Below are 14058 nucleotides of genomic sequence, written 5' to 3'. Positions count from 1 at the left end.
ACAGGGCGTCTAATTCAGAGGCCAGATTTCCAAGAACGCATCATAGTAGTTGCCAGAATGTTCATTCAGTGGGCAAAACTATCCTGGTTTAAATATACTAGGCAATCTAAACCGTATCGATCGACTCTGCGTCAGTTATGCACGCTTAGTAGTATCGGGTATTGACTTAAGAGGATCGCAATGTGTTATGGGTAATTTTTAACCACGACTTGTCTACGCTTTGCTTAGTGTTGCTCCTACAGAATTTATAGAGGCGAATATCTTTCATGACATTGATCTCTTTGGAAGAAAAACTCATTAAACTGTACTGGATAGACTCTTTTCGATAAAGGACATTATTCAAAAAATATTTCGAAATTGGGGGCATTCTCAAGAAAAAAATATTGTTAACTGCTCGATGCAGTCTAGCCAAAGTCCCCTGAAAAGTGTTATAAAGTGTCCGCATGAGCTGTCAGATAAAGCGCTATGTTATTATTATTATTATTATTATTATTATTATTGTTATTACTATTGTTTTTATTGTTATTATCATTATGGTTGTTATCAATATTATCATTATTATTACTTTCATTTGTCAAACACAAATCATGAACGAGAACGACACACCTAACCCAATAATCTGCTAGGTACAATGACAATTCTTTGAAAAAATTAATTATTATGATAACCAGTTAAAAGGATAAGCATTCTTTGTATTTAATTAACCCACATCCATTACTGGGCTGAAAGTGTGTTTTAATTTTATAGAGTGATTAACTTCAGAGGCCTGAGAATAGTTTGTTTTTCTCTTTTCCGATAGATAAACCCATATCCTGTATGTAACAACAAGGAAAGAAGAAAATAAATGCGTCTAATCCACAATCATACATATCGCAGTGTAACAATAGTAAAATTCGATGCTTCTGAATAACTGTTGCGTAGAGGTCAATGTTTCTTTTCAATGGAGAGGCAAAACATGCAAACCAATTTAACATAATATCTACAAGAGCATCTTTTATGAGAATTGCCGTCTGTTGCTAATGGCATGTGTGACAACAAACATTTTATTTCAACAAAGTTCAACCGTTGTTTAACACAACCGGGTCCCAATAATCTTCACATCAGCTGAACCTTTTATCTGAACATTTATTTTTGCGAACAGTGTCAAGTGAACCGAAAGCAGTAGCAGTAGCAAATCTTTATTTAACTAGGGTAATCCCTTCAGAATACTTAAAAGCATATCTGTTATCAATAGGAGCCCTAAAAGCCAACAGTGAAAGGAAATTTATTTAATTGAATCAACCCTCTTTAAGAGAAAGCCTGAGGCACTGGATTGAAAAAAATTACGTCATCTTATACTGACTGATCATGCTTTTATGAATGCAAATACTTCGGAGGCGAGCAAGATTGATTGGTACTTCCGGAGGCCTCTTCGACTTCTGAAGCAAAAGCAGCTGGACAGGTTTTGAAAGAAATTTTTTCATATCTCGTATTGTATGGTCTGATACATAATTTTGGAAGTCAGAGTGTTAAACGACTTTTCCATTCAAGGTGATACCTGAAAGGATAATATTCACCTGCGACACAAAAAGAAGCGCAGAAACATTGCGGTTGAAAATATTTCCCATAACACCTAACGATATCCTCATAGGAATCTACCCGTTACTAGTAAGTGCGCAAAATTAAAATATTATCCCGATACGACTATAGGCGACAATTACGATGCCTCCTCGTTTTTCTGGCATCTAGGGCCATGAAAAAATAATATCAATAAAGGCAGGGACATATATTTATAACTTATTTTATTATAATTAAAAAATATAAAAAGCTCATTTTACACACTTGGTAACACAGTAGTGAACAGAAGCGAGAATCCCCCTCCCTGAACAATTGAGTCTGAATGAAATCTTATCACGGCGTAGTCTCCACTAATTTCAATTGTTGTTCCAGTCTTCTCTCCACAGTACTTCTGGTTAAAAATCTCTACATAATCAAAACTGTAAGAGAGAGACAAGTAAAACGATACACTTTAAATAGTTATTCGTTGTTTTCCCCCCCGTTTACGACAAGTTCATGTTTTAAATATGCCCTATTATGTCCTCTTGCCCTCAGTAATTGCACAAACAAAATGTGGGAAATCTTAAATCCGAACCTTGCATATGGTCCAGTTTGAAATGTGAGGAACAGATTCAACCTTTCGTGGCTACCAAACTCTTCACCAATTAAGATCAAATTAATCAGGCCTTTTTGATTACCAAAAGTCTGTCTCACGCAATCGACAAATAGGAGTTTTATCTTAAATTTCAATGTTTTCCTCTGCTCCGCCTTAGAAAAACATTGAGATTCTCGGGAAACGAGATTATTTGTTTCGGGAGGCATAAATCGTTAACTGTTTGTTACAGCTCCTGTAAAAAGAGTCAAACTTGAAAGAGTCGAGTGGTACTAAATAAAGTTACATCGATCAATCAGATAAGTCAAAACGTTACAAACCGGCATTCCCACGAATCCTCTAGCTCAAAATATTCGAAATACATTCTTGTAGCCATGCCTTGAGGAATGACAATCTGATATATACAATTCATATTTCTTGGGTACTTGTTTGGATATCCAGGACTCTGTAGTGAATTGTTTTTCAAGGAACCACAACCTATAAGAAAAACAAATAATCCCTTGGAAATGTTTTGAATGCTACTAAAAAGTGAAATAATATACAAGAAGTGAAAATATGATTAAAAAGAGTTTATGTCTGTGGACATCAGATGTCAAAAACTACTGCCATGTTATGTGTTGAGCCGCATTAGTTAATTGCATAATCAAGTTGTGAATAATGAATTTTATCCAAGTTTTCTACTTTTTTCGGCTCGTCCTTTCTGGATTTCCTCCTTACCCCTACTTTCAACCAGAACTATCAGTCGATGGATGATGTGACTCGTGTGACTTTTGGTAAAAGGCAATGGAAAAGATGCTTGTTCACAAACTCGATGAAAAACAACACGGAGCCCGCTGTGCATACACTAAGCAAAATACCGCTGGTTATTGCTGGCTTGATCGTACTTAAACAAATAATTTTTATCATCTCTTAAAGAAATAGGCAAAAATTCCTGTAGCAAAATCTCGGATAAGTCTGAAATCAGTAACTAGAATAAGTAATTGGTGGGGATTCGGAGCATTTTGCAATAAGGGACATTTGATTCAGATTTTCAAAGGGAACTATAACAAATTACTGCTCGTCCGATTATGTTCCCAGCGTTTTCTGCCAGTTTCAGTCTCTAAACGCAAAAGAAGGTCAGAGCAGCTCACTTTAATTTTGACTTGCGGTAATTCCAAATTTCTTTCTTGCGGTAGCAAAGTTTCCAGTAGAAACATACCACATTGTCGGTCTTTACAAAATAAATAGATAATTATGAGCAAAAAAAAAGGAGAGAAATTTGTGATGCGACTCCTATCGTCGTTGACACCATATTCGATATATGCAGATTGAGGCTCGGAAACTTTTAGTTGCCTTGAGTTGAGAAAAAAAGTTGGATATTTCCCGATACAACTATACGCGACTACTATGATACCTTCTCAGTTTTCTGGCATTTTGGCAGGAAAACCCCTCGGAGGCTCTAAAAAGTTTCTATATCATTATCAGTTAGGGCAGATATATCGAGAATTATATTTAGTTTTATTATAATTAAAAAGTATAAGCTCATTTTACACACTTGATAACACAGTAGAGAACAGCAGCGAGAATCCTCCTTGAACACTTGAGTCTGAATGAAATCTTATCACGGCATAGTCTCCACTTATTTCAATTGTTGTTCCAGTCATCTTTCCACAGTATTTCTGGTTAAAAATCTCTACATAGTCAAAACTGTAAGAGAGAGACAAGTAAAACGATACACTTTAAATAGTTATTCGTTGTTTTCTCCCCGTAAGGTTTACTACACTCTCATGTTCTAAATACATGTCGTATTATTTTGACGAGTTCATTTGCCTTAGGTAATCGCATAGCACTGTCCAGATGTAAGAAACCTTAGATCCAATTGGATGGCTACACGTTGTGCAGCAATCTGGTTTGTTTCTCCGAACCTTGTGTATGATCCAGTTGAAAATGTGAGTAACAGTTTTGAAAAAGACATTTCGAAAAAATTTCCCTCTTTGTTTGTTATTGTAGACAAACAAGGTAGAGGAAATGACGAACTAAGGTGAAGTGTCGATAACATGAAAATTGATTGAGAAATCGAGGTTGAATCACAGGCAGACCACACTATGTGTTCGTGGTTAGCAACTGTTGCCACGAGACGAACAAAACTTTTGAGGGTTACGAATAAAGCTCTGAAAATTGCATGTTTTGATTACCTCTTGCTCTGAATATCTTAATAAAGTTGAATAAAATGTTAATCAACTTTTTTGTTTTTTTGGACATTAAATTTTAGCATATGGTTAGCATTATAAAAATTTTCAGCATTGTAGTATCTTGTGCTCTTATGCGCTGACATTTCATTCACTAATGGATTTCCAATCTCTAGATGCAATTCATTAGGCCTGTGTGCAATGAAGGATTAATTTCAGGCTTATATTCGAAGTTTTGTAAAACTTTAAAAATGCAATTGAGACTAACCTTTAATTTGTCGAGGGCAATTGCGGTTTCCTGTTTATTAATCAAAACATCAACCATTCGTTGCTACCCACCCAATCAAAAAATAGTAATATTCCTTTAAATTTCAATGCTTCTCTCTATTCTGCCCTAGAAAAACGTTGAGATTTTCGGGAAGCACAAATCGTTAACTGTTTGTTATAGCTCCTATAAAAAGAGTCAAACTTGAAAGAGTGAAGTGGTACTAAATAAAGTTATATCGATCAGCCAGACAAGTCAAAACATTACAAACCGGCATTCCGACGAATCCTCCAGCTCAAAATATTCGAAATGCATCCTTATAGCCATGCCTTGAGGAATGGCAATCTGATATACACAATCCATATTTGGGTAATTGTACGGATATCCAGGACTCTGTAGTGAGTTGTTTCTCAAGGAACCACAACCTATAAGAACAACAAATAATTTCTTGGACATGTTTTGAATACTAATAAAAAGGCTTAAACAAGAAGGGAAAATATGACAAAAGATAGTTCACGTCTGTGGACATCAGTTGTCAACAACCACTGTCATGTTATATCTTAAGCCGCATTGGTTAATTGCATAATCAAGTTATTGATTAATTAATCAGGCCTTGTCTGACTACGAAAATGGAAAGAGACTCATGTGCGAGCACGTCATTCATCTCAAGACAATCTCAGTAGAGGGGGGATCAGACACAATCATCAATGAGAGCATCAGTGTTCCAAGGAGGTTAATGAAGGTACTTCTTCTTCTTCTTCTTCTTTTTTACAAGCCATATGTCGCTGGTGTTAGAGACAGCGAGAAGACATCCCAAATAAGGTCTACAGTCAAGGAATGATGACAAGAGATATGTGGGAAGAGGTCTTCAGAGGATTTGGAAAGGAAAACAGCACGATGAATGCAACAGAATTTTATGTTGGAAACAGATTCGGTCTTTTCATAGATCGCAGAAGTATGAAAGACAATGATCTTCATGGAAGTAGTAGATTGAGGTTAGTGCCGCAGAATCCCCCTTTACTTTCGACTGATAAAACCAAACTATCTAGTTGTACTCCTCCACCAACGCAGCACCACAGTTTCTTTAAGGTCCAAGGTCGTCCCTTCTCGTTACGGCAAGATCGTTTCGTACATAGACCGCAACCTCGCTGTTGCTGCCCTTTTTTCCCTTTGATTTACTTCAAAGGCCTGAAAACATTTGGTTTCTTTTTCAGACAGATAAGCACATATGTAACAACAGGGAATGAAGGAAATAAATGCGTCTAATCCATAATCATATATATTACAGTGTAACAGTTGTAAAATTCGATGCTTTGGAAAAACCTTTCCGTAGAAGCCAATGGCTCTTTTCAATTGAAAGGCAACACATGCAAACCAATTCAAAAACATATGCAGAAGTGCAACTGTTATGAATTACCATCTGTTACTAACGGTATGCATCATAACAAACATGAAACTGGACACTAAAGGCTTATTATGTGAACAAAGTTCAACCATCGTTAAACAAAACTGCGTTCTATAATATCCTCAATGTTTCTGAACCTTTTATGTGAACATTTTTTTTGCAAACAGTGTCAAGAGAACCGAAAGCTAACAGCGAAACGTCATTTAAGTTAAATAAACCTTCATATAGAGAGGGCCTGAGGCTCATTGATTGCGTAAAACCGTGCTTTGGGTTAGACCTCATGTAAATAACCGCCCCTGAATGTCTAAACTGGAGCTAACGCCAAACTACAGAAAATATCTTCCAATTAGTAACGATTCTTGATCGATGAGGTGTTTTTCTATCTTTTCACTGAGTTTGAGCGTCATCCCTCCAACGTTTTCCAAGAAAATCGACCCTGAAATGAGGAGTATAGCCTTCTTTAATATGATCGGTGCCAAATTCAGCAAATTCTTTTATTGAAGACAAGCAAGATTCCTTAGTACTTTCGGGGGCTTCTTCGACTTCCAAAGCAAAAGCAGTAACCTCACGCTTGCCAAAATTACTTAAGATCACCTGGAAAGCTTTTCTGTTACTGCACAGCTATTTTATAACATTTCATCGTTAACTCCAAGCTACATGAAAAAATCACCTACAAACTTGTTAGAATTTCTTCTACAACTAGTTAAAGTTCCCACCACATCTGTCCTTGCATTTTAATGATAAAAGATTTTTATCATAGAAATAAACTCGGACAGGTTTAAAGGAAATTTTCTCATGTCATTGGATGGTCTTTCATAATTCTACAGTGGTAATGTTAAATGACTTTTGCATTAAAGATGATACATGAAAGGATAATATTCACCTCTGCAAACTATCTAAAAGCGACTCGAAGGAAGCGTAGAGACATCGTGGTTGAAACAATTTCCCACAAAACATAGCGATCCTAGCAACAATTTACTCAATACCAGTAAGCGCGCAAAACTTTAGAAATTTCCCGATATGATTATAGGCGACTTCTATGATGCCTCCTCGGTTTCTGGCATCTATGCCAGACACCCTATGGAGGCAATAAAAAATCATATCGTTGCCTGGCAGGGGCAGATATTTATTGTTACTTTTATTATGATAAAATAGGATAAAGTCCGTTGTACATACTTGGTGAGATAGTAGAGAACAGCAGCGAGAATCCTCCTTTCTGAACACTTGAGTCTGAATAAAATCTTATCACGGCATAGTCTCCACTTATTTCAATTGTTGTTCCAGTCTTCTCTCCACAGTACTTCTGGTTAAAAATCTCTACATAGTCAAAACTGTAAGATAGAGACAAGTAAGACTACACTATTTAAAGAGTAATTCTTTATTTTCCCTCCGTCAGGTTTACTACAGTTTTATGTTCTAAATATGCCCTATTATTTTGACGTGTTGTTTTGCCCTAGGTCATCGCACAAAACGTTGTCCAGATGTGGGAAATCTTAAATCCGATTCGATCAGCTCAATGTTGTGAAGTAGTCTGGTTTGTTTCTCCGAGCCTTGAGTATGGTCCAGTTAGAAATGTGATATGCCGGCAATGACACAATGAGACTTTTTCAGGCAAAAGTCTTTTTTTGACAAGAAATTGGCGGTCTTGAGAAACCAAAAGATTACATCAGACAACAAACAAACAAGCAATAAAATACAAAAACTATCAAAAGCTTTCTGTGGAAAAAGATACCCTGAAAAGACAAAGATTTTGATAAGTTTCAACAGACAAATAAAACAAACTCCTCGTTAATTTTATCCCAGTGCAAGGAAAAAAAAGGCGTAACTATAGGAATTTACCAATTTTTTTTCTCTGAAGTTTGGAGATTTAATTTTAGACCGATTTGGTTGGTACTATAAAAATTTTCAGCATTATTGTATCTTGCGCTCTTATGCGCTGACATGTAGTTCACCAAAAAATTTACAATTTGTAGATCCATGGGCAATTAAGAATTACTTTCACGCTTATTGTCAAAGTCTTGTAAAACTTTGAAAATGCAAGTGAGACTAATCTTTAATTTTTCGAGGGTAATAGCAGTTTCCTGTTTATGAATGTAAGCATCAACTTTTAGTTGCTACGCAACTCTTCACCAATTAGGATCAAAATCATCAAGCCTGCTTGATTACCAAAAGTTTCTTTGTGATAAAGAAAAAATGCCCCTTGTCTCATTCAATCAACAAGTATGGAATTTCCCTCTCCTTTGCCTTGGAAAACGTTGCGATTCTCGGGAAACGAAAGAGCTGTTTCCGGAGGCACCAATCATTACCTGTTTCCTATAGCTCCTAGAAGAGAGTCAAACTTGAAAGAATCCAGTGGCCTTAAATAAAGTTGCATCAACCAGACGAGTTAAAACATTACAAACCTGCATGCCAATGAATCCTCCAACTCAAAATATTCGAAAGACATTCTCATAGCCATGCCTTGAGGAATGGCAATCTGATATACACAATCCATATCAGTTGGGTACTTGTCTGGATATCCAGGACTCTGTAGTGAGTTGTTTCTCAAGGATCCACAACCTATAAGAACAACAAATAATCCCTTGGACATATTTTGAATGCTACTAATAAGGTTTAAACAAGAAGGGGAAATATGATTAAAAAGACTTTACGTCTGTGGACATCAGTTGTCGACAACTATTGCCATGTTATGTGCTGGGCTGCATTGGTTAATTGCATAACCAAATTGTGAATAACTCAATCATAAATAAAGTTTTCTCCTTTTTTCGGCTCGTCTTTTCAGGATTTCCTCCTTACCCCTATTTTCAACTAGAACTATCAGTCGATGGATGATGTGACTCGTGTGACTTTTGATAAAAGTCAAGGTAAGACAACACGGAGCCCGCGGTGCATGCACTAAGCAAAATACCGCTGATTAATGCTGGCGTGATCATACTTAAACCCATAATTTTTATTAACCCTCAAAGAAATAGGCAAAAGTTCCTCTAGTAAAATCCCAGATAAGTCTTAATCAGTTACTAGAATAAGTTTTTAGTGGGAATTTAGAGCATTTAAAGGGTAAAATAACAAATTACTGCTCGTTCGATTATGTTCCCGGTGTTTTCTGCCAATTTCAGTCTCTAAACGCAAAGCAAGGTCAGAGCAGCTCACTTCAATTTTTAATTGCGGTAATTCCAACTTTCTTTCTTGTGATAGCCTCCAGCGGAAACATACTACATTGTCGGTCTTTACAAAGCAAAAGCTAATTATGAGAAAAAGGGAGGGAAATTGGTGATGTGACTCCTTTCGTCGTTGGCACCATATTCGATATATACAGATTGAGGCTCTGAAACTTTTAGTTGCCTTAAGTTGAGAACAAAATTTTGATATTTTCCGATACGACTTTACGCGAATTCTATGATACCTTCTCGATTTTCTGACACATGGGCAAAAAAAACTCCTAGAAGGCTATAAAAAGTTATTATATCATTACCAGCCAGATACAATGAAAACTATTACTAGTTTTTTTATAAGTAAAAAGTATAAAAGCTCATTGTACACACTTGGTAAGATAGAAGTAAACAGTAGCGAGAATCTTCCTCTCTGAATATCTGAAGCTGAATGAAATTTTATCACGGCGTAGCCTCCTCTTATTTCCATCGTTGTTCCAGTCTTCTCTCCACAGTACTTCTGGTTAAAAATCTCTACATAGTCAAAACTGTAAGATAAGGAGAAGTAAAACGATACACTTTAAAGAGTTACTCGTTATTTTCTCCCCGTAAGGTTTACTACACTTTTATGTTGTAAATATGCCTATTATTTTGACGTGTTCATTGCTCTCGCTAATCGCGGAAACAGCTGTCCAGATGTAAGAAACTTTAGATCCGATTGGATATCTACACGTGCAGCAATCTGGTTTGTTTCTCCAAATCTTGCGTATGGTCTAGTTTGAAATGTGGAAAAACAAGGTAAAGGAAATGACGAACTAAGGTGAAGTGTCGATAACATGAAGATTGATTGAGAAATTGAGGTTGAATCACAGGCAGACCACACTTTGTGTTCGTGGTTAATATTTGTCGACATGAGATGCACAAAATCTTTGACAGTTATGAGTATAGCTCTGAAAATTGCATATCTAGAAATGCAATATTTATATTTCAATAAAGTGAAATAAAATGTTAATCATCCCATTACTGATGTTTTTAGCCTTCATGGGCCGTTTCAAACGTCTTTTAACGAATGTGTTTACGACCGGAGGACGTTGCGATAGGAGGGGCAGACAAGGCTTGCAACTTGGTGGCCGTTAGCTACGACATCCTCCACTCCTACCGGAATTAATTTTAAACCACAGAAAATCTCTCCTAATTAGCGATGGTTGTTGATCGATGAGATGTTGCCCTGATGCAGCAACTTCCCGTAAAAGCCCATCGCGGTTCAAAACTAAGTCAAGCGCTGATTGGTAACGTAAATCGGTACGGTCTGCATGCTTCAAATTCCTTTGGTCGCTGAATTTGGCACCAATCATATTAAAGAAGGCTATACTCCTCATTTCAGGATCAATTTTCTTGGAAAACGTTGGAGGGATGACGCTCAAACTCGGTGAAAAGATAGAAAAACCTCATCGATCAAGAATCGTTACTAATTTTCTGTAGTTTGGCGTTAGCTCCAGTTTAGAGTGGAGGAGGTCATAACTGGCGGCCATCAAGTTGCAAGCCTTGTCTCCCCTTCTTCTCCAAGCGGCCTCCGGCCAAAAGTAATTTTGTAAAAAGATGCTTCAAATGGCCCATAAAGGCTACAAAATATCATAAATTCGTCTATGAACATTTCATTTAACTTTATTCAGATATTCGGACTCAGATATAATTTAGATACGCAGTTTTCAGAGCTTTATCCATAACCATATTAGATTTCGTTCGTCTCACGTCAACAATTATTAACCACGATCACATAGTGTGATCTGTCTGCGGTTGAATGTATGAGAATATGCAAGTCTTGAAATTGAATCCCATCAGTGCAGGCCCTCATTGCATACTGTGGGGGACATGCGATGACATTATGAAACTGTTTCCGGTTAAAAGTCTCCGTGAGGGCAACATTGCATCACGTTTTGTTGATTTTTCTCAACAAGAAGTTGCCGGTCTTGAGAAACCAAATGATTATAAAAGACAACAAACAAACAAAACAGTAAAATACAAATTTTCAGCATTGCAGCGTCTTGCGCTCTTATGCGCTGACATTTAATTCACCAATAAATTGACAACTTGTAGATGCAATTGCGTGAACGAATGTGCAATTAAGGATTAATTTCACGTTTATTTTCGAAGTTTTGTAAAACTTTAAAATGAAGTTGAGCCTAATCTTTAATTTTTCGAGGGAAATTGCGGTTTCCTGTTTATGAATCTAAACATAACCTTTCGTTGCTACGCAACTTTTAGCTGTGTAGGATCAAACTAATCAGGCCTTTTTAAATACCAAAAGTCTCCTCAGGTGTGAGAAAGAGAAAATGCCCCTTGTCTGACCTAATCAACAAATAGCAATTTTCTCTTAAATTTCAATGTTTTCCTCTGCTGTGCCTCGGAAAACGTTGCTATTCTCATGAAACGAAATTGCCTGTTTCCGGAGGCACAAATCGTTAACTGTTTGTCATAGCTCCTATAAAAAGAGTCAAACTTGAAAGAATCAAGTGCCTGGTTCTAAATAAAGTTATATCGATCAACTAGACGAGTTAAAACATTACAAACCGGCATTCCAACGAATCCTCCAGCTCAAACTTTTCGAAATAAATCCTCATAGCCATGCCTTGAGGAATGGCAATCTGATATACACAATCCATATTTCTTGGGTACTTGTTTGGATATCCAGGACTCTGTAGTGAGTTGTTTCTCAAGGAACCACAACCTAAAAGAACAACAAATAATCTATTGGACGTGTTTTGTATACTATTAATAAGGTTTAAACAAGAAGGGAAAATATGATTTAAAATAGTTCACGTCCGTGGACATCAGTTTTCAATAACTCCTGTCATGTTATGTGTTAAGCCGCATTGGTTAATTGCATAATCAAGTTAAAAGTGAATTAATTTTATCCATATTTCCTACTTTTTCAGTTCTTCTTTTCTGGATTTCCTCCTTACCTCTAATTTCAACGAGAACTATCAGTCGATGGATGATGTGACTTGTGTGATTTTTGAGAAAAGACAACGGAAACAGATGCTTTTTCATAAACTCGAGGAAAGACAACGCGAAGCCCGTAGCGCATTCACTAAGAAAAATACCGCTGGTTAGCGTTAGCTTGATCATGTTTAAACAAATGATTTTTCATCAACTCTCAAAGAAATAGGCAAAACTTGCTCGAGTCAAATCTCAGAAACCCATGAATCTTTTCCAAATCTTTTCTTTGACAAAAGCAATATGAATCTTGAAATATGTTCACGATTTTTAAATCCTCCAATATTATTTGTTTAAAATTCGATTCGCAGACTTGTTTTAGAGGCTCTTCTGTTCTCTCTAAAGTTAACATGGCGATACATATGTGGCTCAGCACTTAGCACAAATTTTCTTTGGATAGTGATAAGAAAATAACCTTAATGTTACTGGTAGAAACTGAAAACAAATCAGAAAAGTAAGCCAACCTTGTGTAGCAGAGGTACCCTGATGATTCCTCGTAAGCAACCAAATAATAAGAAACGATGTACCACGAAGCAAAGGTATCATCGCAAACCTAATTACTGTGAAAAGAAAAAAATTTAGGTGAATGAAAACGATAATTTCTCTGTTTAATATTACGTTTTATAATAAATTTCGGATATAACGCGTGCTGTCATCGGTTGAAAGAGCGTGCTCTATGAGGGTATAGAGCAAAGAGCTGAGCTAAAGCTGTCACGCCATCTGCCAAATTGTACTATGTTTGACCTTTTCCGGGACTTCTCTCTGGCTTCTTTTCGTTAATTGAAAGTGAAATTTCGGAACAACCGAGCCGGCAAGTAGCAACAGAAGAACCAAACAAAGGTTTTTAAAAAGGCCAGGCGCCGTAATTTACGTTATTATAACGTGAGCAGAGACGAAAACCTTAAGGAGAAAACGAAATGGACGGTCCGAGTTTTAGAGGTTTTCATGCTTAGTTAGATGGCAAGCTTATGTACTGTAATAAAAATCAAACACAGCTAACACTCGTATAGCAAGTGAAGTTTCGTAATCAAAAACAAAACAGAACAAAACAGTAATGATGAAAAATATCACCAAACTGGCATAACTGTTAAAATTCATGCTAATTCATACTGTCAGAGCAAGTGCGATCACGCTGAGGTCCACAGCGGCTCGCTCATCATGGCGATCTTTGGTCATCGCAGTGAAGCAAGCCTCAGGAACTACATCGGCCGCCCTTCGAGTGAAAAAATTAGAGCTCGCTCTGATATCCTTTCCGATGTATTGAGTGGAAGGCCACATCAGTCACTGCAGCCAAGTGTCACGGCGCTGTCATCCCGAGTGATCTTTATGTTTCGGTGAATTCGGCTGAAGTTCACTCATAAAACACCCGCCTTGAACTGCTTGTTTTCTACTTGTCATGTGAAAAAACTTGCGTGTTTTTTATGAGTCACAATTCTGCCGAGTTTCACTTAGCATTTCACTTTCAGATTTTGTATTAGAGACTAAAAAACTTCAGGCAGAAGTGTTAAATTCGACCTGCCGAACTATTCAAGTTTTTAAACTATTGTAGAATGTGAACTTTGATGGTTTTTGAACTTTGATGGCTTGACATTTTTGACAGCTTTAGTCCTGTACAGCCAATCAGATTATTTGAACCATTCTAACAGGGATTCTGATTGGCTTATTGTAGCGTGCTTTATGAGAGTAGAGAGCATGCTGACGACACTGTTGTTCGCTTTGGAAATAAAGTTTGTTTTGAAAATTGAAGGTAATGCTTGGGAGTTTGCTTGGGAAATTTAACGGATGCTTTATTATAAAACAAATAGAGCAGCCTTGACTCTGCTCTGTTCTGTTTTAAAGCACTTAGGAAGCGGCTAGAGCACTCAAGAAGTGGGGAGAAACACCGACTAGGTCTCGTGTTTCTCCCTATATTTCTTGAATACTCT

The 14058-nt window shown here is 36.9% G+C and overlaps 2 protein-coding genes across 2 annotated transcripts; both read right to left on the bottom strand.

The window, feature by feature from the left end:
* Positions 1–1813: 1813 nt before the first annotated feature.
* LOC149048666 (CUB and peptidase domain-containing protein 2-like) lies at positions 1814–3792 on the bottom strand. Its single transcript, XM_089199520.1, has 3 exons — positions 3684–3792; positions 2470–2626; positions 1814–1976 (listed from the first exon to the last, which is right to left on the bottom strand). Exons 1-3 carry the CDS (start codon positions 3790–3792, stop codon positions 1814–1816), a joined length of 429 nt encoding a protein of 142 aa, XP_089055646.1.
* Positions 3793–4837: 1045 nt separating this feature from the next.
* LOC113664992 (tolloid-like protein 2) lies at positions 4838–12265 on the bottom strand. Its single transcript, XM_089199518.1, has 6 exons — positions 12100–12265; positions 11708–11864; positions 9530–9684; positions 8390–8546; positions 7164–7318; positions 4838–5007 (listed from the first exon to the last, which is right to left on the bottom strand). The coding sequence occupies exons 1-6, from the start codon at positions 12263–12265 to the stop codon at positions 4838–4840; spliced, it is 960 nt and encodes a 319-aa protein (XP_089055644.1).
* Between the last annotated feature and the right edge of the window lie 1793 nt (positions 12266–14058).

The sequence above is a fragment of the Pocillopora damicornis genome, chromosome 3, assembly GCF_964200805.1.
Source record: "Pocillopora damicornis chromosome 3, jaPocDami1.2, whole genome shotgun sequence".
NCBI lineage: Eukaryota > Metazoa > Cnidaria > Anthozoa > Scleractinia > Pocilloporidae > Pocillopora > Pocillopora damicornis.
Note: the sequence above shows the minus strand (reverse complement) of the source record. Positions and strands in the feature narration are given on the sequence as shown.